At 44.0% G+C, this 27,807-nt stretch overlaps 1 protein-coding gene across 7 annotated transcripts in view; it reads right to left on the bottom strand.

Moving 5' to 3' along the window:
* The window catches only part of arhgap28 (Rho GTPase activating protein 28), a 176,713-nt gene that overhangs the window by 61,222 nt on the left and 87,684 nt on the right, over positions 1-27,807 (bottom strand). For all 7 annotated transcript variants that reach the window (XM_048529212.2, XM_048529214.2, XM_048529215.2 and 4 more), the window contains 2 exons: positions 19,174-19,370; positions 10,015-10,232 (listed from right to left, as the gene is read on the bottom strand). In XM_048529212.2, the coding sequence (XP_048385169.1) occupies positions 10,015-10,232; positions 19,174-19,370 (415 nt within the window). The remainder of the gene's footprint in view (positions 1-10,014; positions 10,233-19,173; positions 19,371-27,807) is intronic.

Raw genomic sequence — 27,807 nt, 5'->3', positions numbered from 1 at the left:
CAATAACTGGTTGTAGAGTACTGTAGACAACATTCTAGTTGATACTGAATTGGAAAGGCAGAAATCCATCACATCTTGTATTTTCTGCCAACATTTATAAACCCCCCAGGCTTCCACAGGTATTATTAACCACTTCATCAACTAGAGTCTGACCAGACATATGAAAATAATGGCTACAAAAGCAGGTCAGGGCTTGGAGGTCTGCATTGAGAAATTCACTTGCTGACTTCCCAGAGCCTATCCACCTTTTATATGGCACAAGTCAGGAGTGTGATTGAATGCTTTCCATTCACCTGGGTAGGCGCAGCTCCGACAACACTCAAGAAGCTTGAGAACACCCAGCGCAAAGCAGCCTGATTGCAACAATATCCACCACCTTCAATATTCACACCTTCCATCACTGATGCTCAATAGCAGCAGTGGTATTATCTACAGGATACACTGCAATGACTCACCAAGGCTCCTCCAACAACCCCTTCTAAACCTGCAACCTCTGTGACTAAGGAGGATGATGGCTGTAAATCCCATGTGGACACCACCAGCTGCAAGTATCCATCCAAGTCACATGCCATCCCAACTTGGAACTCTTTCACTGTTCCTTTGCTAGGCCAAAATCCTGGAACGCCCTTCCAGTTCTCTACAAAAGTTCAAGATGGCAACTTATCAACCACTTTCTCCAGGATAATGAGTGGTGGTAAATAGATGCTGGCCCAACCAGCAACAGCCACATCGCAAGAACAAGTTAAAATAAATAGTTATCTTCAACAATTCATGTACATATACCATCAGGTGTCTCTGTTCCTACATCCCCTCTAGAGTGGCTTCTTTCTTTTGTATTTCCTCTCCCCATTGTTCCAAGCAAAATGTGATCTCTAATCTCGGAGGCCTTTGCTCCTGATCGCTCTTTGTTTCATGATGAGAGGCTAAACTCACTGGGGCTATTTTCCCTGCAGCATCGGATGCTGAGGGTTAACCTTACAGAGGTTTATAAAATGATGAGGGGCATAGATGGGGTGAATAACCAAGTTCTGAAGAAGGGTCACCGGATCCGAAACATTAACTCTGTATTTTTTCCCTTCACAGATGCTGCCAGACCTGCTCAGCTTTTCCAGCAACTTTGTTTTTGTTTATGAACAGTCAAGGTCCTTTTCCCAGGGTCGGGGAGTCCAAAACCAGACGGCATAGGTTTAAGGTGACGGGACAAGATTTAAAAGGGACCTCAAGGGCATCTTTTTCACGCAGAGGGTGGTGCGTGTATGGAACGAACTGCCAGAGCAAGTGGTTAAGGTGGGTACAATTACAACATTTAAGAGACATTTGGATGGGTATATGAATAGGAAGAGTTTAGAGGGATAAGGGCTAAATACTAGGAAATGGGATGAGATTAATTTAGGAGATCCAGTCGGCGTGGACGAGCTGGACTAAGGGTCTGTTTCTGTGCTGTCCAACTCTGTGTCTGTCATCAACTGGCCAGAGTAACTGAACTAATAAATCAGCTGATAAAATTAATTTGCATAAATACAACTTAAGTTTGAGTTTTTATTTTTATGAAACTTTGCTGTCTCCCAAACCCCTGGCCTCTGACTGTGAGATCATCTGTACAGCAGATTTTGTATATAATCGTGCAAGAATCAGGTGGTGACAGATTTTGTGGTGGATTGATTTACAATAGCAGCTTTTTCCTCACCCGTGGATGGAATGTCCTGTCACAGGAAGCTAAAAGCACCTACACGGTGAGGTAGCAGGATTAATCCCCAGACAGACTTGGTGAAATCAGGGACGAAGCAGCTGGTGATGTGAAGAAAAGCTGGTACATCACACTGCATGTTATTTTAATCCTTGTGGTATCCCTGCTCAAGTTTCTCTGCTGTGAGACCCGTTCCAGACTGGATGGGTTGCCGCTCAGTACAAAATGCTGTTTTGTCAATCATCAGGAACTTTACAGAGTGCTGCGGCCAGCTCAGTTTTGTGTTTCATTCAGGCTCTACTGCAGTGAATTATACAATGGTGTGAGCATCGACAGCCCTCCAATATCTTGGATGAACACAATTCCAAATATTGTGCTTTATGAGGAAATTCTGTCCTTTCCCCCAAAATCCACACACACACTTTCTGTAAGAATCGTAGAAATCGTAGAATCCTTACAGTATTTAAGCAGGTCATTCGGCCCATTGAGTCCACAATGACGCTCTGAACAGCATTTCACTCAGACCTACCCCCTACCCTATCCCTGTAGTCCTGCATTTCCCACCCAATGTACACATCCCTGGACAATAGGGGAAATTTAGCATGGCCAGTCCAATTCATGTGCACACCTTCGGACTGTGGGTGGAAACTGGAGCACCTGAAAGAAATCCACACAGACACAGGGAGAACATGCAAACTTCCACGTAGGCAGTCACCCGAGGGTGGAATTGAACCCAGCTCCCTAGCACTGTGAGGTTGTAGTGCTAACCACTGAGCTACCATGCCACTCCTAAAGAAATCACTTTAGTGGCGGGGTGGGAGAACACTGTCTCCTTTTTTCAAATATTGAGCCTAATTGTGCCTTAAGCTATAGCCCTGTGCTAGAATTAGTTAATGTTGAGGGTGGGTAAATGAAGCTTGAAGCATTGTGGTGTGCATAATCCATTACCACATCAAGCGCTGCATTTATCCATTTACACAACTGACAACCACTTGTACAATGGGAAGGCTAAAGCTTTCAGTCTATAGCAATTCAATTCTTCAACCAAAGTCTTTTGGTCACTCACTCTAAATAACTCCGCATTCATTTATTTCGGATCATGTCCCTGAAGTATTCCGGGATGTTTTTTCCGTGTTAGACCGAATTAAACAGCCAGATTTCATTCTTTGTTAACTCAAAGAAATGGAAGAGTCTGCTCAGATCTTTTATGTTGCATTTGCTTGTGTGTATCTCTGCAGTGTACAATTGTGTGTGAATTGAAAACAGTATACGAAGGACCTCCATTCTTCAGTTCACAGACCAGGTTAAAACATGCAACAGAAATGGTATGATTTGGACCACAATTGGCAAAATATTTGGAAAACTGAACTGGACCATGTTTTCAGGCCAGAAGTAAGCTATTCACATTACTTACCAAGGTCAGTGAGGCCAAATTCTGAGTCACTCCATATCATACACTTATAATATGAAAGAGTGTCTCAAAATGAACGTTTTTATGGCTTGAAAGAAAGATCACTGGAATTTGTTTCCAATTAGGTTTTAGCACCTTAACCTTGAATTAGAATTTGTTTAATTTCAGGATGGTAGTTTTGGTTACCCTCTAGCCTGGAAGCTGTTGTCAGCATAAAGTTTAAACTCTGGTAGAAATTGTGCAATAGCAGCCAATGGTAACCAGGAATACAGCACTCAGCTCCTGTTGCTTCACTGCTGAATGAAACTTATGAAGCGCAAGATGCTCAACTGTTCTGTTAGGATTATTAAACCAATCAAATGGGCCTTTCAAAGAGGAATAGGCCCATCTCACAAAAATAGATGCAATTTTCATTACAATGACCGACTTTTATGCAATCAAAGGAAATAGAGCTAGACATTACGATCTTGCCAGCAGGTTTGAAACCAGACAGCATGTAAAATAGAAATAACAAGGTGTAGAGGTGGATGAACACAGCAGGCCAAGCAGCATCACAGGAGCAGGAAAGCTGACATTTCGGGCCTAGACCCTTCTTCAAAGAAGGGTCTAGGCCCGAAACATCAGCTTTCCTGCTCCTCTGATGCTGCTTGGCCTGCTGTGTTCATCCAGCTCTACACCTTGTTATCTCAAATTCTCCAGCATCTGCAGTTCCTACTAGCTCTGCATGTAAAATAGAGTGGGCAGCCTACCCGCTCTTTAAAATGCAATGTTACACAGCCCCCAGTTCAGGGCTAGCAGCCCTCTGAATTGGCACTGCCCAGCCACTAAATGGTCAGCTCCTCGAAGAGATCTTCCTGCTCTTGAGGGACAAAAATTCCACCTCCAGTCTATTCATACCCAACTAGCAGTTAAATGGCTGCTATGTTCTTTAAGGGGCAGGCTCCCCCAACATTAAGTGGTTAAAGAAAAAAGCTCACTAACAGAAGGAAATCTGCCATCCTTATCTGGTCTGGCCAACTCCAGATCCATGACAATATGGTTGACGCTTAACTGCTCTCTGAAATGGGCAAGTCACGCCAATCAGTTTAAGGAAAGTTTGGAGTGGGCAACTGGTGTTGGCCTTGTCATCCCATCAGAGAACAAAAACCACAGGGCAATGAATTCCTGGCCCTTAGCTATTGCTCTTTTTGGTAAAGGGGGGAGGACATAGGATCAGTCTCCTTTGTACAGCAACAAAATGTCAAGTCATTTTCTGGCTAAGGCAGAGGAAAGATGTCACTGGTGTTCTGCAGGGTTAACTGCAGGCGGGTGCCTTACATGACAAGAATAGATTAAATTAGGAATTGTTATCTCACTCTCCCACTCACACAATTCACAATCGTTGGGCCTCTAGATCACAGTTGCTTGATGTCCGACAGAGTACAATCATAGGCTTAGAAATGAAAGGCATACAAGCTCCTTGACATCAAAAAGAGCATTTGTAAGAGTATGATCAACACTGAAAGGAATTCACAGGGAATGCAGTTTCCATTCATTCCCCAGAGGGTATGGTATCTTGGAGATGTAGAACATGTATATTTCCAGTGACACTAAACCAACCTTAAACTCACTGCTTCTGTTTGTTACCAAAGCAGCACTCTTGCTACCTCCCTCTGTTGGCATCCTCTCACCTATTTCACTTATCATCCCCCATCTCCTTCATTTTTCTCGATCACTGTTCCAAAACAAATGTATCTTCAATAATGTCCAAACTTCACGCCCACTCAGAGGTATTTACGGTAATTAGAAAAAAAATCTAAGTCTCATGCACTATAAGCCTAACCAGCCCTATTTGGCAGAAACAGCTAAATTGAGTAATAAGTTGCCTTGCTTATTCGGGGAGTAGAATAGAATTGCAAAAGGTTGTGCAAAAGCTCCATCTGACAGAGTGTAGATTAAACTTTGTTAAATATAACAGGATTATGTTTCGAAAAGTATTTCATTGGCTGTAAAGTGCTTTGAGATGTATGGAATCATGAAAAACAGCATATAAACATAATAAAATGTGAGGCTGGATGAACACAGCAGGCCAAGCAGCATCTCACGAGCACAAAAGCTGACGTTTCGGGCCTAGACCCTTCATCAGAGAGGGGGATGGGGAGAGGGAACTGGAATAAATAGGGAGAGAGGGGGAGGCGGACCGAAGATGGAGAGTAAAGAAGATAGGTGGAGAGAGTATAGGTGGGGAGGTAGGGAGGGGATAGGTCAGTCCAGGGAAGACGGACAGGTCAAGGAGGTGGGATGAGGTTAGTAGGTAGATGGGGGTGCGGCTTGGGGTGGGAGGAAGGGATGGGTGAGAGGAAGAACCGGTTAGGGAGGCAGAGACAGGTTGGACTGGTTTTGGGATGCAGTGGGTGGGGGGGAAGAGCTGGGCTGGTTGTGTGGTGCAGTGGGGGGAGGGGACAAACTGGGGCTGGTTTAGGGATGCAGTTGGGGAAGGGGAGATTTTGAAACTGGTGAAGTCCACATTGATACCATTTGGCTGCAGGGTTCCCAGGCGGAATATGAGTTGCTGTTCCTGCAACCTTCGGGTGGCATCATTGTGGCAGTGCAGGAGGCCCATGATGGACATGTCATCTAGAGAATGGGAGGGGGAGTGGAAATAGTTTGCGACTGGGAGGTGCAGTTGTTTGTTGCGAACTGAGCGGAGGTGTTCTGCAAAGCGGTCCCCAAGCCTCCGCTTGGTTTCCCCAATGTAGAGGAAGCCGCACCGGGTACAGTGGATGCAGTATACCACATTGGCAGATGTGCAGGTGAACCTCTGCTTAATGTGGAATGTCATCTTGGGGCCTGGGATGGGGGTGAGGGAGGAGGTGTGGGGACAAGTGTAGCATTTCCTGCGGTTGCAGGGGAAGGTGCCGGGTGTGGTGGGGTTGGAGGGCAGTGTGGAGCGAACAAGGGAGTCACGGAGAGAGTGGTCTCTCCGGAAAGCAGACAGGGGTGGGGATATTATCTTGGAATTCTCCAGCATCTGCAGTTCCCATTATCTCTGAGCATATAAACATAAGTCTTTCTTTACTTCAGTCACCTCCACATGGAAAATATAACTGATCAAGAGTAGAAGTGATAAAGAATCTGGGTTTTGGAAATATTTATCATCAGAAATTGTTAAGGAAATGAATGGTCATTTTCCTTCGAAACAGACAGAGACATCAAGCTGAAGTTGATGATCTTTGTAAACAATATAAATCCGAGCAGTGGAGGCTGGCGTCCAAGTTTTCAGATGGTGTCAACTGACAGGATACCATTTGTGGATGTGAAGGTTTGCACCATGACTTAAGGCAACAAACAGACTTACAGCATGGAGCAAATAAAGCCTCTGATGTTCAAGGCTGTAAAGCACAAGTTGGTTCCTCTTGGTGGGATGAAAGAAAAAGAGAAACTGATTCCTTGAGAGGCAAGACGTTAAATGGGGCAAAGCTGCAAACAGAACAAGGATAGAAAGAACTTCAGGCCAATTTCCGAGTCAAAAAACTTTTGACTGCCTGCAAGGTTTAGGAGAACATTATTATCCAGGTTCAATTGCTACACATCAGCAAACTGTAAATATGGTCACAATAATACCATGCTTATTTGCATCGATAGCATGAACACTATAGAATAACATTTGCAAAATTAGTTTATTCAGTCTTAATGCATTGTTGCTTCTGTTCCTTCTGTAAACAGTATTAAGCTCCTGAGGCTACAGTCACCATTTCGACGTGAAAATATTGCCAGAACAACCCAGACAGACCATTTCCGGAAACCTAATGAAGGCTGTCATCCAGAATTATTCTGCTTCCCATGATCCTGCTCAAAGCATATCCCTTCATTACATTTCAATGTTGAGGAATTTGACGAACTATTTACAACAGACACCCACCCTTGTGACTTTCTTGAACTCAGCGCGTCAGCATCACGACAGAATCAGGAATCAATTCCCAACAGGATCAGTTACATTGTCAACATTTCCTGCACCTTTTTCGGAAGCATTCCATTGGTTGTAAAGTGCTATGACACATGCCGAGGTCATGAAAGGTGCTAATTCAATACACCTTCTTTCTTTTCCTCCCCCGCACCCCAAACAATTCAATTTTCACCAGACTTACCCAATCCCTCCCCCTCCACAAATTTGTTAAAAGAAACAAAACAGGAGAAAGAAAACTGGTACGGGTTTCTGGTCAGCAGTCACTTTCAAACTCCCATCAGTTCATCCTGAACCTTATTTTTCCCAAGATGCATTTATATCCCAAGTGGTTGGCACGGTGGCTCACTGGTTAGCACTGCTGCCTCACAGCACCAGGGACCCGGGTTCAATTCCAGCCTCAGGTGACCGTCTGTGTGGAGTTTGCACATCCTCCCTGTGTCTGCATGGGTTTCCTCTCGGTGCTCCAGTTTACTCCCACGGTCCAAAGATGCACGGGTTATGTCTTATGGTCTTAGACAAGGAATGAAGGGCTACGGGGAGAGTGCAGGGAAGTGGAGTTGAAATGCCCATCAGCCATGATTTAAATGGCAGAGTGTTCTTGATGGGCCAAATGGCCTTATTTCCACCCCTATGTCTTATGGTCTTATAGGTGGATTGGCCATGGTAAAGTACCCATAGTGTTTAGGGATATGCAGGCTTGGTGAATTACTCATGCAGCGTTACAGAGGCAGGGTGAGTCTGGGTGGGATGCTCTTTGGAGGGTCAGTGTGGACTCGACTGGCTGAATGGCCAACTTCCACACTGTAGGGTTTGTACGATTCCACTGTTGGGTTAATCTATTCTGCATAACTGGCTCATTATCACAAGCAGAGCAACCCAGTTACCAGCTTAAAAATAAGGACACAAACTATCCAACCTCTACTGTTGCATGCAGAACTGTGCATCGAAAACAGAAGGCTCTCAGAGGAAGGTGCGATGAAACAGCTCCACACTGGGCTGTGCTATAAGGCTGAGATTTTCTTCAGGAATCAATGTCCACAGAGGAGAAGTTCAACATGATCACGTCCTCACTACATATTCTTAAAAGCTCAGAGGTTAGTTGTGAGAATCTTTCAGAGTAGGAGAAAGCACTGAAGCAGGCCTTTATGCCCATCCTGTTCGTTCTTGCCCCTCTCATAAAGACTTTTACCTCGAGGATTCAACAACTTTATACCTCTCACGTTCACAAAGGCCAGGAAGTGGCATTACTGTCCAAATTAAAGCAGAGATTCTTGTGAGAAAATGACCATCTGTTTCCTTGGGATAAAACAAAGTGCTGCAGGTGCAGAAGGTCTGAAACAAAAGCAGAAATTCAGACCAGCATTTACTGCCCATCCCTAAGGCTAAGAAGTAAAAATAAAAGCTGAAACAGGAATCCAAAGTAACTGGATCCTGTGATGCTCTCGTCTTAATGAAGAAGAGGGGGTAGGGTGGAACAAGCATCCCACTTCAGGGAAGCAGATGAAACAAGAACAGACAATGCTGGAGAAACTCAGCACGTCTGGTAACATCTGTGTAGAGAGAAATAGACTTAACACTTCGAGTCCAGTGACTCTTCATCGTATTCTTCTTCTTAGAAGCTAGCCTTTAGGGATGGGCAATATAGTCTAGCCAGTGACACTCACATCCTGTGAATGAATAACAAAACAAAGTCTATGACATCACCATAACACACTTCCTCTTGGGAGTAAAACTGAAACCAGTCCTTCTAATATTACAGATCAGTCAATTTATCCCGTACCTTCTGAGGTCTTTTCACACACAGCCCCAAGTCTCTTTCTTTTTGTGCCTCGTTTATACCCATCCAATTACAGTGCATTGTCATTCGTTCTACCCAAATGCATCACAGTATCCTTCTCTGCAATAAAATGTAACTTGTCATGTTTCTCCCTTTTGCTCCAGACTGCGTCATCAAAAGTTTATTACTCTTCTCTGTGTTTACTACATTCCAATGTGTTGTGTCATTCAGATCCTAAAAGGTTACATCCCATGCACTGAAGTCCCGGCCACCACCTTATAGCACAGCCCAGTGTGGAGCTGTTTCATCGTATCTTCCTCCAAGAGCCTTCTGTTTTCGATGCACAGTTCCACTTGCGACAGTAGCTTCCAATCTTCAACGAGCTTCTCATTCACACTCTTAGTCACTGCAGGAGCATGAGAATATTTTCAATGCCTGGCCAGTCTCGGTCAGACCAAAACTCCCTCGGTAGTTGTAAGATTGATACCTCACCTGCGGCAGTCACTATGAACCTCACTGTTACGTTATTTCCTCACCATGTGCAACCAATCTCCAGAAAATTCAGCCTCATAAGCTTGACGAACAGTGCCTTGGTGTCAGCCAGACTTCAGCTGATAGCACCCAATTTGGAGACAGATGATTGAGGGATCGAGTCCCCACTTTAGAGATGGTGGATAGATCACCTGGTGGCAGGTTCCAAAGGTGTCCTGATACCTTCTCATACCAGGGTCTGAGATTAGATGGAAATTTGAACCGGACTGGCCCACTAATGGCCCAACAGCCCAATTTGCTTGGCCACAGATCTCCCAGACTGGTAAGATTTATGGGCAACACTTTCATAAAACGTATGCTATTGGTTGCAAGTTGCTTTGGGAGGTTGCGAAACAAAACTGATGTTATAAATGACTTGCAGCGGGAGAGAGATCCACTGAGGTTTTTCCAGAGGGTAACTTCTTCAGGGTAGGCATCCTTAGAAGATGCTTCACAGTGGGGTTAAAATTGTTTCAGAGATAGAAGGAACGATCCTACTGTACTAGCCTAGACCCAAAATGTCAGCCTTCCAGCTCCTCTGATGCTGCTTGACCTGCTGTGCTCATCCAGCTCTACACCTTGTTATCTCAGATTCTCCAGCATCTGCAGTTCCTACTGTCTTTAACGTTATAAATGCAAGTTCTGCCATTCTCTGTACTTACCGGAGAGTCAGTGAGACCAAACACATCGCGAACATCCCGGATGGGCTGCTTGTTCTTCCTCCGGGTGGTCTGGGTGTAGGTGTCCAGTCGGCGCTGGACAGCTTCAGCCTGAGCTCGGGTCAGTGTGGACAACAGCGCCATCCCATCCTCTCCTGCAGAGCCTGAGACCAACGTGGAGAGGCCTACCTCCTGTAACCACTCGGCCTCCATCTCCCCCTCTGCAAAGTAACATAAGGTCACGTTTGTTAAAGTTTAAAAACCCAACAATCTAAAGCCAGAAGCTTTAAAATGAATAAAACATGAAAGAACATTGCAGGCATTCAGCCAGTGTCTGTAGTGTACAGATTTACAGCACATGTACAAGCCTTTCAGGCTAGGCCGCTTCTGCTCCTCATTGTCCTCTTCCCATTTCTCTTCACTTTAAGCGACCTGATTACTAAAGTTAAACAAAGAACTGCAGATGCTGGGATCTGAAACAAAAACAGAAATTGCTGGAGAACCTCAGCAAGTCTGGCAGCATCAGTGGAGGGAAAGCTTCTGATGAAGAATCGCCAAACTCACAATGTTAACTCTGCTTTCTCCCCACAGGCACCGCCAGATCTGTGAAATTATCAAAGTACATGGGAGAGGGAAACGATGGCTATCCTTCAGGGAGGATCCTTCAGTAATTGACTAAACCTCTGTCTATTGATATTGTTTGAGAATATTTTCCAGTCCTTACTCAATTTTTTTATATTAGAAGATAAGAACTAGGAGCAGCAGTAGGAAATTCAGCTCCTTGAGCCCGCTCCGCCAATTCAGATAATCATGGATGATCTTATCTCAACTCCACTTTCATGCCCTTCTCCGTAACCCTTCAACCTTAATAACCCACCTATCACCTCCTTAAATTTATTCAGTGTCCTGGCCTCTACCACACCCTGGGGTACTGAATTCCACAGGTTCATGACCCTTTTGGAGAAGTAATACCCCTTCAGCTCTGCTTTAAACCTGCCAGCATTAAACTATGACCTCTCATTCTAGACAGTCCCACAAGGGGAAACACCAAATCTACTTTGCCAATCCCCTTTTATATACCTGAATGATATTTCCTCTTAAATTTCTAAGCTCTCACGAACGAAGGCCTAAATTGCTCGTTCTCTTTTCATAAGAAGTAGTAACATAGCAAATAGGTGCAGAAGTAGGCCATTTGGCACTTCGAGTCTGCTCCACCATTCATCATGATCATGGCTAATAATCCAGCTCAACAGCCTGTTTCCAATTTCCCCATATACCCTTTAGCCCCTTTAGCCCCATGTGTTATATCCAACTCCTGCTTGAAATTATTCAATAGTTTGGCCTCTACTGCTTTCTGTGGTAACAAATTCTGCAGGTTCACCCCTCACTGGGTGAAGAAATTTCTCTTCATCTCAATCCTAAATGGCTAACCCCTGGTTCTTGAATCCCCGGTCATCTAGAAAAGATAAGCCTTTCATATCTGGAATTAATCGAGTGAACATTCTGTGAACTGCCATCAATGCAGTTGCTTCCTTTTTCAAGTAAGGGGACCAAACTGTGCGCAGTACTCCAAGTCTGGTGTTAAACCTCATCATACAGTTAAGCAAAGATGGCAACTATTTTGACTTGTCAGCGATTGGTCAACTGTGTATATTGACGGTTCTGGAAGTGGAGAGGCTCACAGTGATCGAGGTCCCAATCTCACTGAAATGCAGCAACCAAGTACCAAACAGGCTTTTATTAAAGAAGAACAAAATGCTGGAGGAACTCAGCAGGTCTGTACAGACAAAATAATCCAGGCCATTCTCACAAAGTGGCATAAATGTTAACTTTGTTTTTCTCTCCACAGAAGCCACCAGGCCTGCAGAGTTCCTCCGGCACTTTCTGGTTTTGTCTCAGGTCTTCAGCATCCACGGTTCCTTGCTTATTTTAGGCTTTTATTGAAATTCATTCATGGGATGTGGGGATCACTAATGAAGCTCAGTGTTTATTGCTCATTCTCAACTACCCTGCAGAGGGTGGGAGCGAGCCATTTTCTTGAATCAACCCAACGACTGCTAGGCCGCTTCTGAGGGCAGTTAAAGTCAACTACATTTGCATGGACCCGGAGTCACATATCGGCCAATGTTTCCTTGCCTGAAAGGACATCCGTGAATCATTAATGACAATCGGGTGGTTTTATGGTCATGATTATTGGTTTAGCTTATTCTCCTAGATTTATTAAGTGAATTTTATTTCCCCTACTGGATTAAAGGGAAGTGGGCTCATCTCTTAAGGTGTCTGGATTACTCTTCCACTCTTTCAAACACACTGTATTGGCAATAGCAAGTGGGGGTGGGTTGTGGAGTGAACAGATGTTACTGCTTAATACAGCCAGCATGTGTCCCTGCTAGGGACTTATTTAGATACAATTGCTGCCATCAATTCTTCCTGTAATACTTGCCAACCAGGCTAGTTTCCAGCAGAACTGACATCTAACTTGTGGCTCAGTGGTTAGCACTGCTGCCTCGCAGGGATCAGTTTCAATTCCAGCCTCAGGCGACAGTCTGTGTGAGTTTGCACATTCTCCCTGTGTCTGGGTTTCTGCTGGGTGCTTCAGTTTCCTCCCACAATCCAAAGATGTGGCCATGCTCATTTGCCTTGTATTGTGCATGCCTGGGAAGTTAACCATGGTAACCCCCTGGTGGGGTTATGGGGATATATTCTTCGATTGGTTAGTGCAGACTCAATGGGCCAAATGGCCTCAATCTGCATTGTAGGGATTCTATGATTGTAGTCTTCAGCAGAACATGCACGCACTTTGTTTAGTCATATTCATAGAATCATAGAAACCTTGCAATGTGATAGTTAGCCTGAAAGTGTTAAATCTAAGGCCTTGGTATAGCAACACACACTGAGAGACTGTCTCTCAGGGACGAGCTAGTTAGTTCTAGCTGTCTCTCAATCTTATCTGCACTTACTAAGAGACATCGGTATCTCCTAAGAGGCACTGGGCTAACCCAAGTGTGATACAGTTATCAGGTTATGTTAGCTTAGGACTAGTTATGAAAATAAGAAGGTTTTTGCTGAAACTATAAAAAGCAGTCATTAGGTTGCAACTGGAATACTGTGAACAGTTATAGTTTTAGCAAAAACCTTCTTAATTTCATAACTAGTCCTAAGCGAACATAACCTAGAAAAAGCAGTCATTAGGTTGCAACTGGAATACTGTGAACAGTTATAGTTTCAGCAAAAACCTTCTTATTTTCATAACTAGTCCTAAGCTAACATAACCTAGTAACTGTATCACACTTGGGTTAGCCCAGCATCTCTTAGGAGATACCGATGTCTCTTAGTAAGTGCAGATAAGATTGAGAGACAGCTAGAACTAACCAGCTCTGCCCTGAGAGAGAGTCAAGGCCTTAGATTTAACACATTCATGGTAACTAACTTGTACAACAGCTTTGATTTTCCTTTTAATGGCATTTGCACAAGAGCGGAATCCGTTCATTCTGCCTATCTTTTCAAAGTTGGTACAACCAGGTCTCGTTGTCGTTTACCAAAATGTTCAATCATAATAGGGTAACACGAAGCAAGATATCCCACAAATTTCAAGATGTTCCTAATACCAGCAGTGCGGGCGTATCTGTGTGTTTCCCGGAAGGCAGCATTCGCAAACCAAAAACTCACTAAGCCAGTCATCATCAGATTTGCTGTTAATACTTTTTGTCTGGTTTCTCAATCACAGTTCAAGTTCTTTCCACATTTGAAAACTTTCCAAAATGTTCACTGCTCCTCTCCTGTGCTGCTGAAACTGCAAGCATTTTTTTTCCGAGTTTTGAACCTTTATCATAGAAAAAGGGATAACGTGCCACTAGTAAACAGCTTGCAGCAGAATCAAAATACCAAGCTCTTTGTAGGCACTGACAATGCATTTCTTCTCCAATTGGCAAGCATTCTGTAAAGATTTATTGAAAGTTTTCTTTGATTACAATCTTGCAGGAAACTGAATTGCTGAACTTGTTCTGGCTCAGGCTCCTGTCACACATGATTACCATGTGTTGACCAACTAGCAGGGTCACCATAAGCCCAACTGACCACGCATGTGACAGGTCCTGATCCTATCAACTCTTCACCTTGGTGGGCCTCTTCATTTGGTTCACCTTTTCCATTCACATGTTCTTCAAAATCGACTTCAATTTATCGAGACTGGAGGCGAGACTGTCATCCCAATGTCGCTCGCCAGTTAATTATTTTCTTCTCCTTCCAAAGGCGGTGGTCAATATGCTTCAGACAGGTTGCTTCAGAACTTGCTGCTCTGCTCTTTCGCCTTTTCAGCTTTCAGCTTACAGCACTGTACAGCAATCTATTTGTTCCTATCTGTGTCTGCCATGAGCTGTATCTGTGTGACCTTAGGTTTCCCTCGGTTTGGTCTGACTAGTTAAGTGAGCTTCAGCTTCCTGTAAATGTCTGCCCTTTGGGAATATGTTTATCTACGCAATAGTTGCTGCAGCCCTTTTCACGATTGTTAACCTAACCTCTACTTTTTTTCCTTTTTAACAATATAGATAAGAAGAAAGCTCACACCCTGGGAATAAAAGTGTGACTTGCACTCACATCACATACTGCATGCGCACAGTCTGCCCTGTCTCCGAAGCTGTCAAGTATACCCTCCACTTCCCTTTTATTGTCCACCTTTCATTGATTCAGAGGTCTCCAATTTAAAGATCATGCCTATTGACTCAGAGTTGTGTGGAGGGCACAGGAACAGGAGGTCCTCCCACTGCTATCACACAGAGGGGGATGGGGTGAGGGCAGCTGATTGAATCACACTGATGCCTACTTGTGCCCAGTTAATCTGACTACAATGGCTTTATAAAAGCTATCGTTCACATGGCAACAGAGGGGGCAGAGAACAGCTCATTGGGGAGGGGGAACGCCACACATGCTGAGTGTGGGCAGCAGCTGAAAAAGTGGGCTGAGTGGCAGCCCTGAGCAGCTCAGGTAAAGTCACATCAATACAAGTGGAGTGACAAGGAATGAGCTGTTATGGGTCTGAAGGAACAGGCTCCAAGATTTTCACAGGGCAGCTGTATTTGTGCTTATGTGTGTGTGTGTGTGTATGTGTGCGAGAGAGAGAGAGAGAGAGAGAGAGAGAGAGAGAGAGAGAGACAGCATGTCTGTGTGTGAGCCTGCATGTGTAAGCATGTGAAAGACAGCATGTCTGTGTGTGAGCCTGCCTGTGTATGTGTGCGAGAGACAGCATGTCTGTGTGTGAGCCTGCCTGTGTATGTGTGTGAGAGACAGCTTGTCTGTGTGTGAGAGACAGCATGTCTGTGTGTGATCCTGCCTGTGTATGTGTGTGAGAGACAGCGTGTCTGTGTGTGAGAGACAGCATGTCTGTGTGTGAGAGACAGCATGTCTGTGTGTGAGCCTGCCTGTGTATGTGTGTGAGAGACAGCATGTCTGTGTGTGTGAGCGTGTGTGCATGTGTGAGACGGCACGTGCGAGACAGCATGTGTGTGTGAGAGCATGTGGGTGTGGATGTGTGAGAGTATGTCTATGTGTGAGCATGTTGACGGCATATGTGTGTGCGTGAACACATGTATGTATCTGTGTGCATGGGTGTGATATGTGCATGAGTGTGCACGCACAAGTGTGGTCTGTGTATTTGTGATGTGTGTATGTGTACACGTGTCAGTGTGCCTGACTGCATGTGCGCATGTGTGCGTGAAAGAACATATTCTAGCCAATGGGGCTAAGGTCAAGACAGGGATCTGAATGGCACTGAGCACATGCGCTCTCCATGCAGAGGGTGTAACAGCACTATGGCTTTAAAAGGTGTGCTTTTCCTCATTTTCTTTAATGAAGAGAGGCTGAGACAGAGGTGCCAAGCAATTTGCTTCAAGCAAATAAAGTGAACAGCTTGTGAGGACTTGGGTTTTATTTTTAAGTTCGAACAATAGAAGCAGCATGAATGTGGTGTAAAGCTCCCACAGAACCAGGATTTTTATTGTAGCATTCAGTAGCTTTTGGGTGTCTATAAGCTGCTGTCTCTGCGACAGCTAATGGCTTGGGTTGTCCTCCCTGTTGCTAGAATTGCATGTGAGACAATCTGATTCACTGAATCTGCCTTTGCCACGAGTGTTTCACAGGATGTTTCTATACTGGAACAGTTGCCGCTTAGCAGTTAAATAACCTATCATTTGTTAAGTTTTCCAACAGAGTTAAGTTATTTCAATCCGATTTTTTTGTAGTATTTTAAGGATAGTGTATGAATAAAGGGTGTTTTGCTTCGAGACTGGTATTTTGATCAATCAAATTGCATTCAGAATGTCTCTAAAATAAGAAAAAGTTAGGGTCTAGCTATCTCCTTGATATGTTTTGAGAGGTTCGGCCTGATCCATAACTGAGGGAAAGTTTAATTTAGAGTATGCAGGAATGGGGTGGGGCAGAGAGGAGTTGAAACTGCTCGCTACTGCTCTCTGATGGAGGACTCTTGGATGAAAAGAGGGTGGTCAGCACAGGGAGAGGGAAGGAAGGTGGGAAGAAGTCAAACTTCATGGTACTTTGCCCCCTTGCATTTACTGAAGTTGCTCGCCCTTTATTACAGCTGCTGAGTTGCTCATAATAAAATCCCAGGCCCCTTTGCTCGAACTTTGATATTTTGCCATGATACCAATGCTATGGTACCATAGTTACTGGTAGTGGTCTTGTAGGCTCTATTGGTCTCTAAGTGCTAATTGTGTATTAAGTATCACTATGACGATACCAAAAGAGACCTACTGGCAGAACAGTTTAAGGTCTCATAGGAGTAAAACCAACCATCACAGCAGCTGAACAGAGTCTATCTTATTCACATACATGCAACTACTAGTCATAGGGCAGTTAGCTCAATTGGCTGGATGGCTTGTATACGATACAAAGTGACGCCAACAGCATGTGTTCAGTTCCTGTGCTAACTGAGGTTATCTTGAAGAACTCTCCTTCTCAACCTCTTACACCACCTGAGGCATGTTGGCCCACAGGCAAAACCACCTCCAGGCATCTCTCTAATGAGGGGCAAAGCAAAATTGCTGGAAAAGCTCAGTAGGTCTGGCAGCATCTGTGGAGGAGAAAAGAGCTGTTCTGTTCTGTGTGCAGGCATACAATGGTGACTTTATTTACCTATTAGCCATCACTCAATAATCTTACTAAGGATAAGAACCCCTTCCAGGTGTTTTTCCTTTACTACACTGGACCTGTAGACCACTAACCTGGAAAAGATCACAGTGGTCAGCCAATCTACTAAGTAACTCACACAACAAAATGAGCAGTGGTGAGAATTCATCTTATAACAAATACACTGGGCCTGATTCACCACACCCACGGAATATGTGCTGATGTGAGTGAGTGTCTGTGTGTACATGAGGTTGGGGGGGTGCGGGGGGAATGTATTGTACCTTGATCGTCCTTGAATTCTTACCACGTTTTAGGGACACTGTGAGACTCCCATGGATGCTGCTGTACCCTGATATGAATCAAGCTCTTGAGCTGGATGGGGATTTGGAAAACCAGTAAAGAGTAAGTAAGTAAACGCTGACTTAAAAAAAAGGAACTAAAAATCAACTAGTATCTGTGAAAACACTTTTTCACAATCAGGTTATAGGCCTCTGCTGTCCACTAATATTTCTACAGTTTTCACGAATGTACCCACTGATGTTGCTTAATTAATGCCAACAACTTGTAATCTCTACAGTCTGAGGTAATACATCTAAACTGGCACAACCAAACCAGCCCGTTCATTTGAAACAGATATTTCACGGATTTCTGTATTGGGCCACAACTTCTTGCAAAATATTAACTTGGACTCACAGCCAATGATGATGGTCGATCCTTTACAGAAATAGCATTGGCTAATGTTTAAACTTTAGCCTGCTTTTATGTAGATTATCATAAAACTATTCAAATGGGCAGAATTCTCCTCTTCTCCTGAGGAGGCTACAGTGTGGACACTGATGCCCTTTACATACAAACCTGAATAACAATGATCATCAGCAATGATCAGCGAAGAATTACCTGGCATCCATACTCATCCATCAGAGATCAGGGTGGACGGCAACCAAACTGTGCGTTTGGACAAACTACTCATGCTCGCGGGGTCAACCGTGCAGCCCTTGCCACTACACAGGGTGCACAGTACAGGCAAGCCTCTCCCACCAGCAACCCAAGTATCATTTCCCTTCTCCCTCACTGTGTCACTGTGCTGCATGCAGCAGCAATAATTTCCTCAGGCAGCAGACCTGTACAACTTTTACAGTGACACATGAGCTCATTGATACACCACTTCAATTCAAAATTACATACTTTCACTTCCAGGGTGGCTTCCATTCTTAGTAATTCCCCCCATTCTGGGATAGTACGCTGGCTCGGTGGTTAGCACTGCTGCCTCACAGCGCCAGGGACCCGGGTTCAATTCCAGCCTCAGGTGACTATCTGTGTAGAGTTTGCATGTTCTCCCCATGTCTGCGCGGGTTTCCTCCGGGTGCTCCAGTTTCCTCCCACACTCCAAAGATGTGCAGGCTAAGTGAATTGGCTATGCAAAATTGCCCCTGTAGTATCCTGGGATACGTTGGCTTGGCAGATTAGCTGTGGTAAATGCAGGGTACCGTGGATGTGGTAGGTCTGGGTGGGATGTTCTTGGGAGGGCTCAATGGCACTGTAGGGATTCTGTGATTCTATGGTTACAGCTGAAGAATTGTGGGAGAAACGTCTGCAAATGAGATTAAAGTACAGAGCTTGACAGCAATAAATATAGCTTCATAATAATTGTAGTTGCATGTTACAACGTAACAGCATTGCAAAAATGGGATAGTCATGAGTGCCTGATGCTCCTCAACTAAGTAATACTGCAACAGTAATATTCAGTAACAAAATAGACAATGTACAGTCAATGCGTTGCACAACTCACACTAAATCAAATGCTCAGCTTTTGCTGTGCTAAGATTGAAATTTAAGGACCTTGATACTTTACAATTGTAACATCTATATTGATATGTCAACCAGTTCCTTGTATATTCAAAGTTAGTGGCAGCTACATTAGGTTCATGTAAATGGTGCGCAGGAGGCTTAGCTTTGTGAATTACCAGGCCTTATTGCTCAGGGGTTAAATGGTACTTCTCACTGAGACTCGCTATCACTCACCATCAGGTGTCTTGACTTCCACTAGGTGCTGCTCCTCCTGTCCATTCTGACTGCTCTCCTTAATGCTCCTCACTTCTCTCCAGTAGTCCTCCATCGAGGAGCTCTCCACAGAATCCTGAGATATGGACCGGCCAAATACCTGCGGACACTGCAGCTCTCGTGAAACAGATGAGCTCATCCTTCTGAAATGTAGCTTCCTGCAGAGAATAAACAGGGCTTTTAACTGAAAGCCTTGGCTTAATACCAACACAGCAGAGAATATCACACACTGCTGCCTCACCACAGGATCAAAAGACACACAGTGCCAGCCACATCGGATTGCTGGTCAGCAAGGTATGAGGCAGCCCGTTTAATTTTGCATGGAGAAACTTCTTACCTTTTTCTGTGCTTCTCCTTAGCCCTACAATTCCCTGCGCTGTTCCGAGTTCTGGGTGATCGTAGAAGTGTGCCCTTGAGCACATAACAATCAAGCCCAACCAAATCACTCCCTGTATATAACCAGCTCAACCCCTTATGGCAGCCTGTCTGACAGTCCTTTAATCAGCAGCGAGGTAGGTGCACAGCTTGGATAGCACTTAAAAAAAAGGACAGCATCAACAGCTAATTACATAAGCAGAAGAAACACTGGGACAAAACATGCACACATTGAAAGATATGCTGACTTGGTTTTCAGTGCGTTTGTGCAACTGCCCACTGGCAACAGGGTACAGACACTTGATGCAACACACAAGTTACAGGAGTTTCTTCAGATAATGAGGAGTCACATGCTTCAGATCTTGGCAATGGTCCTGGTTGGTTCATCAGCTTATAGAATCCTTTCAGCTTATCTCAGCAATGGGGAGGCAACCCCCTCCCCCGGCTTTTGAAAGTCAGCTTTCTTTAACAAAGAGCACCAACAATTTCATAAAAACGTTCCTGCTCCGTTAACCCAGTCTGCAAACACACAAACAGGTCAGTAGACAGGAACCCAGGTTAAAAGGCAGAGGAGAGAAATTCTCTATCAGAAGCATGAGAAACTAACTTTGATTTGGAAAAGAGAGAGAGAGAGAGAAATACTTGCCTCTGAAATCCATCAAAATGTAGTATCCCTTTAGCCCTTCTCTTCCCAAGAGTAATATTTCATATACTAACTTAAATGTCTCACTGCAGTATTTATAGCTTTGGGTGACAACAGCTGAGGATGCCATTTATAAACCCAAAGTGACGGTGGTATTAAAAAAAAACTCATTCAGTACCTATCTTTGGGGCTGCACGGTGGCTCAGTGGTTTGCACTGCTGCCTCACAGCACCAGGGACCCAGGTTCAATTCCACCCTTAGGCGACTGTCTGTGTGGAGTTTGCACATTCTCCTCGTGTCTGCATGGGTTTCCTCCATATGCTCCAGTTTCCTTCTACAGTCCAAAGATGTGCAGGGTAGGTGAACTGGCCATGCTAAATTGCCCATAGTGTTTCAGGGATGTGTAGATTAGGTGGGTTATCGGGAGATGGGTCTGGGTGGGATGCTCTGAGGGTCAGTGTGGACTTGTTGGGCTGAAGGGTCTATTTCCACACTGTAGGGGTTTTATGAACTTAATATAATATGTGGTCTGTCATTGCAGAAGTGTTCATTGGGTATTGTGTCAATGAGGGAATAGGACATAGACAGCACCGGGTTACACTAAAGTTACAGCTAAAATTGGATTGAAATTTAGGTCATCATTTCCCTTCTTCCTCTTGTGTTGCATGCTGTGAGAATTAATTCCTGGGACAGCAGAATTCTAAAACATTTATGTGATGCATGGTCTTATTGAGAACTGCATTCCACAAGGTTACATGTTGGAGTGGGGAACACTGACTTACAATTCACAATAATATTATTCACAATAATATTATTCACAATACCCATAATAATTCAGGATTTAAAGGCACTGCTTCAGTCTCACCCATAACAAAATACCAAACAAATAGAGACAAACTATTATAACAAAATGTGAAGCTGGATGAACACAGCAGACCAAAGCAGCACAAAAGCTTGCTTGAGACAAACTATCAGTTAAGCAGCGGCAGCAAAACCCACTAAACCTCACATCAGCACTTCAGGTTACAACTCAAATTGGTGAAGGATAGAGCTGGGACTTGGTCTTCGCACATTTAACAAGCGTTTATTTACAGAGATAACACAGGGTTGAGATGGAGGGTCGCAGCAGGCCAGGCAGCATCAGAGGAATTTTTCTTCTCTTTAAAGAAGGGTCCCAACCCGAAACGTCAGCTTTCCTGCTCCTCTGACGCTGCCTGGCCTGCTGTGCTCCTCCAGTTCCACACTGTGTTATCTCTGACTCCAGCATTGGCAGTTCTTACTATCTCAGAGTTTATTTACAGAGGCATGCATTAAATATCAAGCGCCCTGCAATCCAATAACTACACTCATCCTGCACCTTCCTTCATTAATGCATTAAGCCAAACAGCTGAAGACAGCAGAACTCTATGTGATGTATACAATGGTCCCCCATTTGGCATATGCAATTTGGCACATAATACCATATGGGTGTGAGGGAACACCCCGCTTTTTGGTGTCACTCCCATACTTTCTCAAATGCAGTGATTCAGGCTGAGGTCCAGTTCAGCAGAGAACTGCTGCATTTGCTGAAATATTAATTCATCATGAATCGACAGTTTAACTATTTGGATCGGGGAGGCAATGGCCTCATAGTATTATCAGCGAATGTTCAGGGGTCCCAGGTTCAAATCCTGCCATGGGAGACGGTGGAATTTGAATTCATTCAAGAATCTGGAAACCATTGACAATTGTTGGAAACACGCATCTGGTTCACTAATATCCTTTCAGGAAGGCTTACACGTGATTCAGAGCCACAGCAAGATGGTTGACTCTTAACCGCAATAAGGGATGGGCGATAAATGCTAGCTCACCCAGAGTTACTCACATCCCATGAGGGTCTTCAGTGAGAAGATAAGCAATAGCACTCACCACTGGCCCTAAAGGAACAGCCACAAATGCCTAGTGGTGAACTCTGGCACAGACTTCTCCTTTCCTGACCATTTGAATCCACATTCGAGTAAAGGTTATCATCTGGCACCCAGCAATAGTGGTGATATTAAAAAGGGCAAACAGTGAATCAGACTGAAATACTCTCAAGCAACAAAATACACAGATTGTCTTCCCAACTTCCCACTGAAATTTGAACATGCACAGTGTCATTGATTATACATATAGGATTAAAGTGAACACTGAAATGCAAACAAACTTAAACTGTGATTACAAAGTTGTATTTTTTAATAAGCGATGTGACATTCCACTGTTATGTAATTACGCTTCTCAGCAGCAGAAAGACTTTTATTAGTAAATCTGAACTCCATACCCCTCCCTGAACAAGGCATAATGTTAAGGTTTTATTTACAGGAAGGTCAGTATTACAAAATTAGAAAATTTAGCATTTCTATGATTTTTATACAATTCTCAATTGGAGTATTAACAGTTCAAACAACAGGGAAGCAGAAGGTCAAAAGGTTTTGGTTTGGTTTTCATTTGGTCATGGTATCTGAGCAATGCAGTCAATTTATTGCTTATCTTAAATTGCCCAAGGGGCAATTAAAAGTCAACTACATTGCTGTGGGCCTGAAGTCACATGGTGGCAGACCAGCAAAGGACAGTAGATTTCTTTTCCAGAAGTAGTAAAACAGATGGGTTGTTAACAACATTCAACAATGATTACACGGCCATCATTAGGCTAGCTGTTTACTCCAAATATTACTTTTGTTTATTGAATTCATATTTCACCCTCCACCATGGTGAGATTTGAACTCTTGCCCTCAGAAAATTAACTCAGGATTCTGAATTACTAGTCCACTATGCCATCGCATCTACATGCTCAGACTCTAGATGCTGCTGTCAGGTTCTGAGGAGGGATGGTGACCACTGAGTTTTGCTATCATTTGTACAGCCAACCTTGGGCTACATTAAGCTCCTAATGTGCATGCATGTGTGTGCACATACTTTACAGCAACACATAGTAATCAGGAGTGTGGTCTCCACTGCAGTGTAGCTGCACTTACGGTGACACACTGACAGACAACATCCCATCATTCCATGGTGTCCAACACTGGTGCTCCACTACACTCCCTGATGTCCTTCTCCAGACTGACCACTGAGCTACAAATTCCCTCAAACCTTACAACGGCCAAACACTACCTGGTCCTTTTCCTCAGTGGTCACTGGCAAACATATGTTCTCACTCACACCGATCACTGAGCAAAACCAAAATCTTCAGTCCTTTGCCCACGTGGCCCGGACTCTCAGGTCTTGGCTCAGCAGGCTTGGCCGAGACATGAGGTCCTGGCACATGACCAAGTAGAAAAGCAGACTTGGCCCAGCGTGGTGGTCTTCCTGTGCAGCAGTCTCCTGGCATGGAGGTTTGATCACAGTGTGGTGGTCTTTTCCAAGTGTGGCGGTCTCATCCCCATGTGCAGGTCTTCTTTGTTTTCAATGTCCGGGTGCTCCAGCAACTCAGAAGGCAGTCTCATCCAGGAGTGGCGGTATTGGCAAGGCAGGGCGGCTTGCTTCAGCAGAGGGGTCCAGCCTTGTAATCAGTGACCTGGCATGGTAGTCTTATCCTGGCTGCGTCGTTGGGGTAGGTCATCATTCCTTAATTGGCTCTCCCCAAGTCCAGGAGCCGTTAACTGGTCTGTGATAGGCACTGTCTTAATTTTTATTGTTATTGTGTTGACTTCTGTCATTGATGTAGGCACCATAGTGAGGCAACGTACAAAACATTTCACTGTCTCTTTCATGTAAAGGTACAAAAGTCTAAATAAAGTAAGAAAAAGTAAGGGCCATTCTCTCAGAGGAATTGGAAATTGATAAGTGTACATAGGGCTTGGCTATGGCAATGATCCAATGTTGAGGCCAGAGGGAGTGGCATCCAAAATTTGCATTGAATATTAAATCATAAGCTAATAACTTCGGGGGTGATCAACTTACATGCAAATAAAATCCACCCTCTTCCCTTGCTTCACTATTGCAGAATTTACAGGTTGGTGACTGTTCTCACCAACCTCAACCCGGCCATCACGCAAAACAATCCAAAAAAAGCTATCAAGCTACGTTCAGGTATTCTGTGCAGACATGAGGATTTGGACAGCTGCCTTTAAATGAGAGCAATCATGACTCAAATTTACCCATTATTAAAAACAATAAATGAAAGCTGGAGGGGAATATTCCAGCAAGGTGAGAAAGTGGCAGATGGAGCTCAATCGTGACACTTTTTGCTAAAATAACTGAAAACATGATTTGAAGGAAGATTGGGTATTGTGAAAAAAAACAGACTTATCTGGGTTCTGACTACCAATACATTTTCAATCAAAAGCTTATGGGAGGGTCTCAATATTTTCCTCCGTGTTCTTTGCCTTAAACCATGCATCGAAATGTAAAATCTGCTGTGAGCCCACAAAGCTTTGAATCTTCAATACATGCAGTTCCCTTTAGGGACACAGCAATTAGTCTCAGGGTCACTCCTCAGCACTAAATTCTTGCTGTGAGGCTCAAAAGTGGTGACTTAAGCTGAAGGTAACATTGCCTGCAGTATTAATGCCTTACCTCTTTTACACCAGGATCAAAGGGTCTGCACAGTATTCTGCTTTGTGCTGTCAGATGAGGAATGGCCAATTGGCTACTGAAGGGCAGTGTCCATGGCACTGTGTCCCAGCAACAGTCAGTTTCATGATTTCATCTCTTTTTCCAAAAACCTTGCATACTAGAAACTCCCTTTCCACAACAGCAGTGGGCGCTGGATCAGTTGTTAAATTTAAATCTGGGAGAGATTTTTTCTGTTAAGGTGTTAAGGCAAATGGGCTATGGACTTAGGCCACAGATCAACCATGATCTCAATGAATGGTGGGGCTGAATGGCCTACTCCTGTTCCTATGTCCCTGTGTTCTTTGGACAGACAAGGCAGAGCATGTGACAGCGCAACTTGCAGTTACTCAACCAAAGTTCATCTTTGAGTCATTTGCTGGAGTTTCGAAGAATAAGGGGTGATTTGATTGAAACATATAAAATCTTAAAAGGGTCTTGATGGGGTGAATGTGGAAAGGATGCTTCTTCTTATGGGAGAGTCTAGTAATAGGGCCCACTGCTTACAAATCAGGGATCACCCATTTAGAGAGGCGGCAAAAAAAAATTCTCTCGACATTTGGGAATCTTTGGAACTCTACTTTTGTTACCTTTTCAAGAAGAATCCTCAAATATTTTTAAGGCAAAGATGCATAAGATTCTTGATAAGCAAGCGATTAAAAGATCATCAGGGGGAGGCAGGAATGTGGATTTGTTATTACAATCAGATCAGCCTTGATCTTATGAATGATTAAAGCTTCTTTAATTAGAGTTTCTTATTAAGGAGCAGCTTCAAGGGCCAAATCCTGCTCTTGATTCATGTGTATGTTCAAGCCAGTGATAGTTTAGAAGAGGCAACTGGGAGAAATGCAATGCTACTATCAATGTTGAAAATATGTACAAATATCCCCCAAATTGTGGGAAAATTCCTGTTCCCTTTGATGGTGTATGAACTTTCCTGCCATTTTTGGCAGAAGATGAGAAGGGTAATGGTGAGAGTCAGAAAAATATTTAAATTTTGACGTTAAAGTATATCCATCAGCAGTTAGTTCCTTGGCACGGAAAAGGTAGCATTCTCGTCCTCCAAGTCTTTTATTTGTTTTGACAGTCGCAATCATGCACATGTAGATGGCAAAAGACCGTCCTTTCAATTCCCAACTGAGAATCTTAATGCTTTCATAGTATTCTTAACCAGACCAACAAACACAGCATATGTATATTTGACTCCAATAAAACAAAATCAACTGCCTCTATTTATGTATTAAAAACGACTGCCCAATCTTTTATTTTACCCCCACTTTACATTATAGCTGAGTGGTGGGATTATCCTGGAGTGTATGTGAGACCCACATCCCTACTTTAGGCACTGGACTCCATGCACAATCAGAAACCAGGGACAGAAATCACCAATACGTCAGTTTCATAATGAAGCGGTGATGTAAGAATGTGAGTATGGCTCGGGCTCAGAATGGCAGCTCATTCAGTCTCATGCCCTTAGAATGCAGACAGTAGGATTTAGTGGAAACTGCTGGTGGTGGAATGGGGCATCTATTTTAGGCACATCGGCAGCTGCAGGATGTATCATTCTCAGGCCCTTCTCCCCTCCCTCTGTCCAACCTTCAAAGTATCCTATTCACCATCACATTGACAAGCCTGCCAACTGTCCAACAAACACAAACACATTCAGCCCACCATCTTCAACAGATCTAAAAGCTCACGGTCTGATATGCTTGACCAACCTTTTGATCTCTAGTGATGTAACAATAGAACAATGACTTCAGTCAGACCATTGGTAAGGATCAGTTGTTAGGGGCGAGGGGGTTTCCACAAACATCACCTCTGGTTCATTGGATAAGCATATGGACACACGTGGAATAGTGTAGGTTAGATGGGCTTCAGATCGATGTGACAGGTCGGCGCAACATCAAGGGCCGAAGGGCCTGTAGTGTGCTGTAATGTTCTATGTTCTATGTTCTCATCTCTACTAGATGCTGTACCAAAGCAACAACAAGAAAGGCATGTATTAACTGCAAGACAGAAATAAAATCCAGGTACATGACACCACGAATTGTTCTATGGGGTATCGGAGAATGTAAAGATCAATGTTTCAAAACAGCTCAAATATTAAATCGTGCCAATCTGGGCATCCAGATGCTCACAAGACTGATGACTTTTTTTTAAAATCCATATTCAATGGGGGAGAGCGGCTAATGCTTCTGTCGAACTACAACCAAAGTTAAAACTCAACATTTGTAAGCAAGTGTAATTTGAGAGCTTTTTAAATTTAATTTTATGACTCTGCCAAAGTATAAAGTTACGTAGAGTTGACAGCAGACAACAGCCAGATACCTGTACTCTGTACAGTCTCCAGTCAGCTCATGTCAACTCACCTCATGAGGATTAGTCCACCATTTTCCTGTCTACCTCCTTTAATTACCTAGCTTCCACTAGTTTTGATACATCCAATGACAGGATCACTTGTAGTGACAGCATGTCACTCATTCTGCTCGATTTCCTTTGTCCCTCCTCCTCCACTTTCAGAAAAAGATCAGGGCAAGACGGATCTGAGTGGATACAGAGAAGGGATGACTTGAAGTGGAAATCACCTGATCGATAGACGATGAAGCCCTGGGTGAAGCAAGCAGTCTGGGAGTGGCTTGTGTCCCTGTTATTGGTGACTGCGAGGGCTGAGTGATCATTCACCTCTGTTAGCCAACTGCGCTGTTTTCATGCAACACATCGGTAATACTTCTTCACCAGCGGGAAGTGACAATTCAGGGGCAGAATGTGTCAAATCAAAAAGCTCCAGGGCTGTTTGTCTTGTGGTACAAAACAGCCAAGAGATTGATCCTCCTTAATTCTTGAGAAAATTGCAGAAAGAAGGAAACCCCTCTCTCCTTCAATGACTGGAATATCCGCACTGAGCCACAGGGACCCAAGGTTAGCCAAAAGGGTAGCTCATGTGGCGGCCCAAATCACGGTCACATTCTGATCCCACCAGCTGCTGTGTTGCAATTTGAACTCTGGTC

Source organism: Stegostoma tigrinum, chromosome 5, assembly GCF_030684315.1.
Source record: "Stegostoma tigrinum isolate sSteTig4 chromosome 5, sSteTig4.hap1, whole genome shotgun sequence".
Classification (NCBI taxonomy): domain Eukaryota; kingdom Metazoa; phylum Chordata; class Chondrichthyes; order Orectolobiformes; family Stegostomatidae; genus Stegostoma; species Stegostoma tigrinum.
Note: the sequence above shows the minus strand (reverse complement) of the source record. Positions and strands in the feature narration are given on the sequence as shown.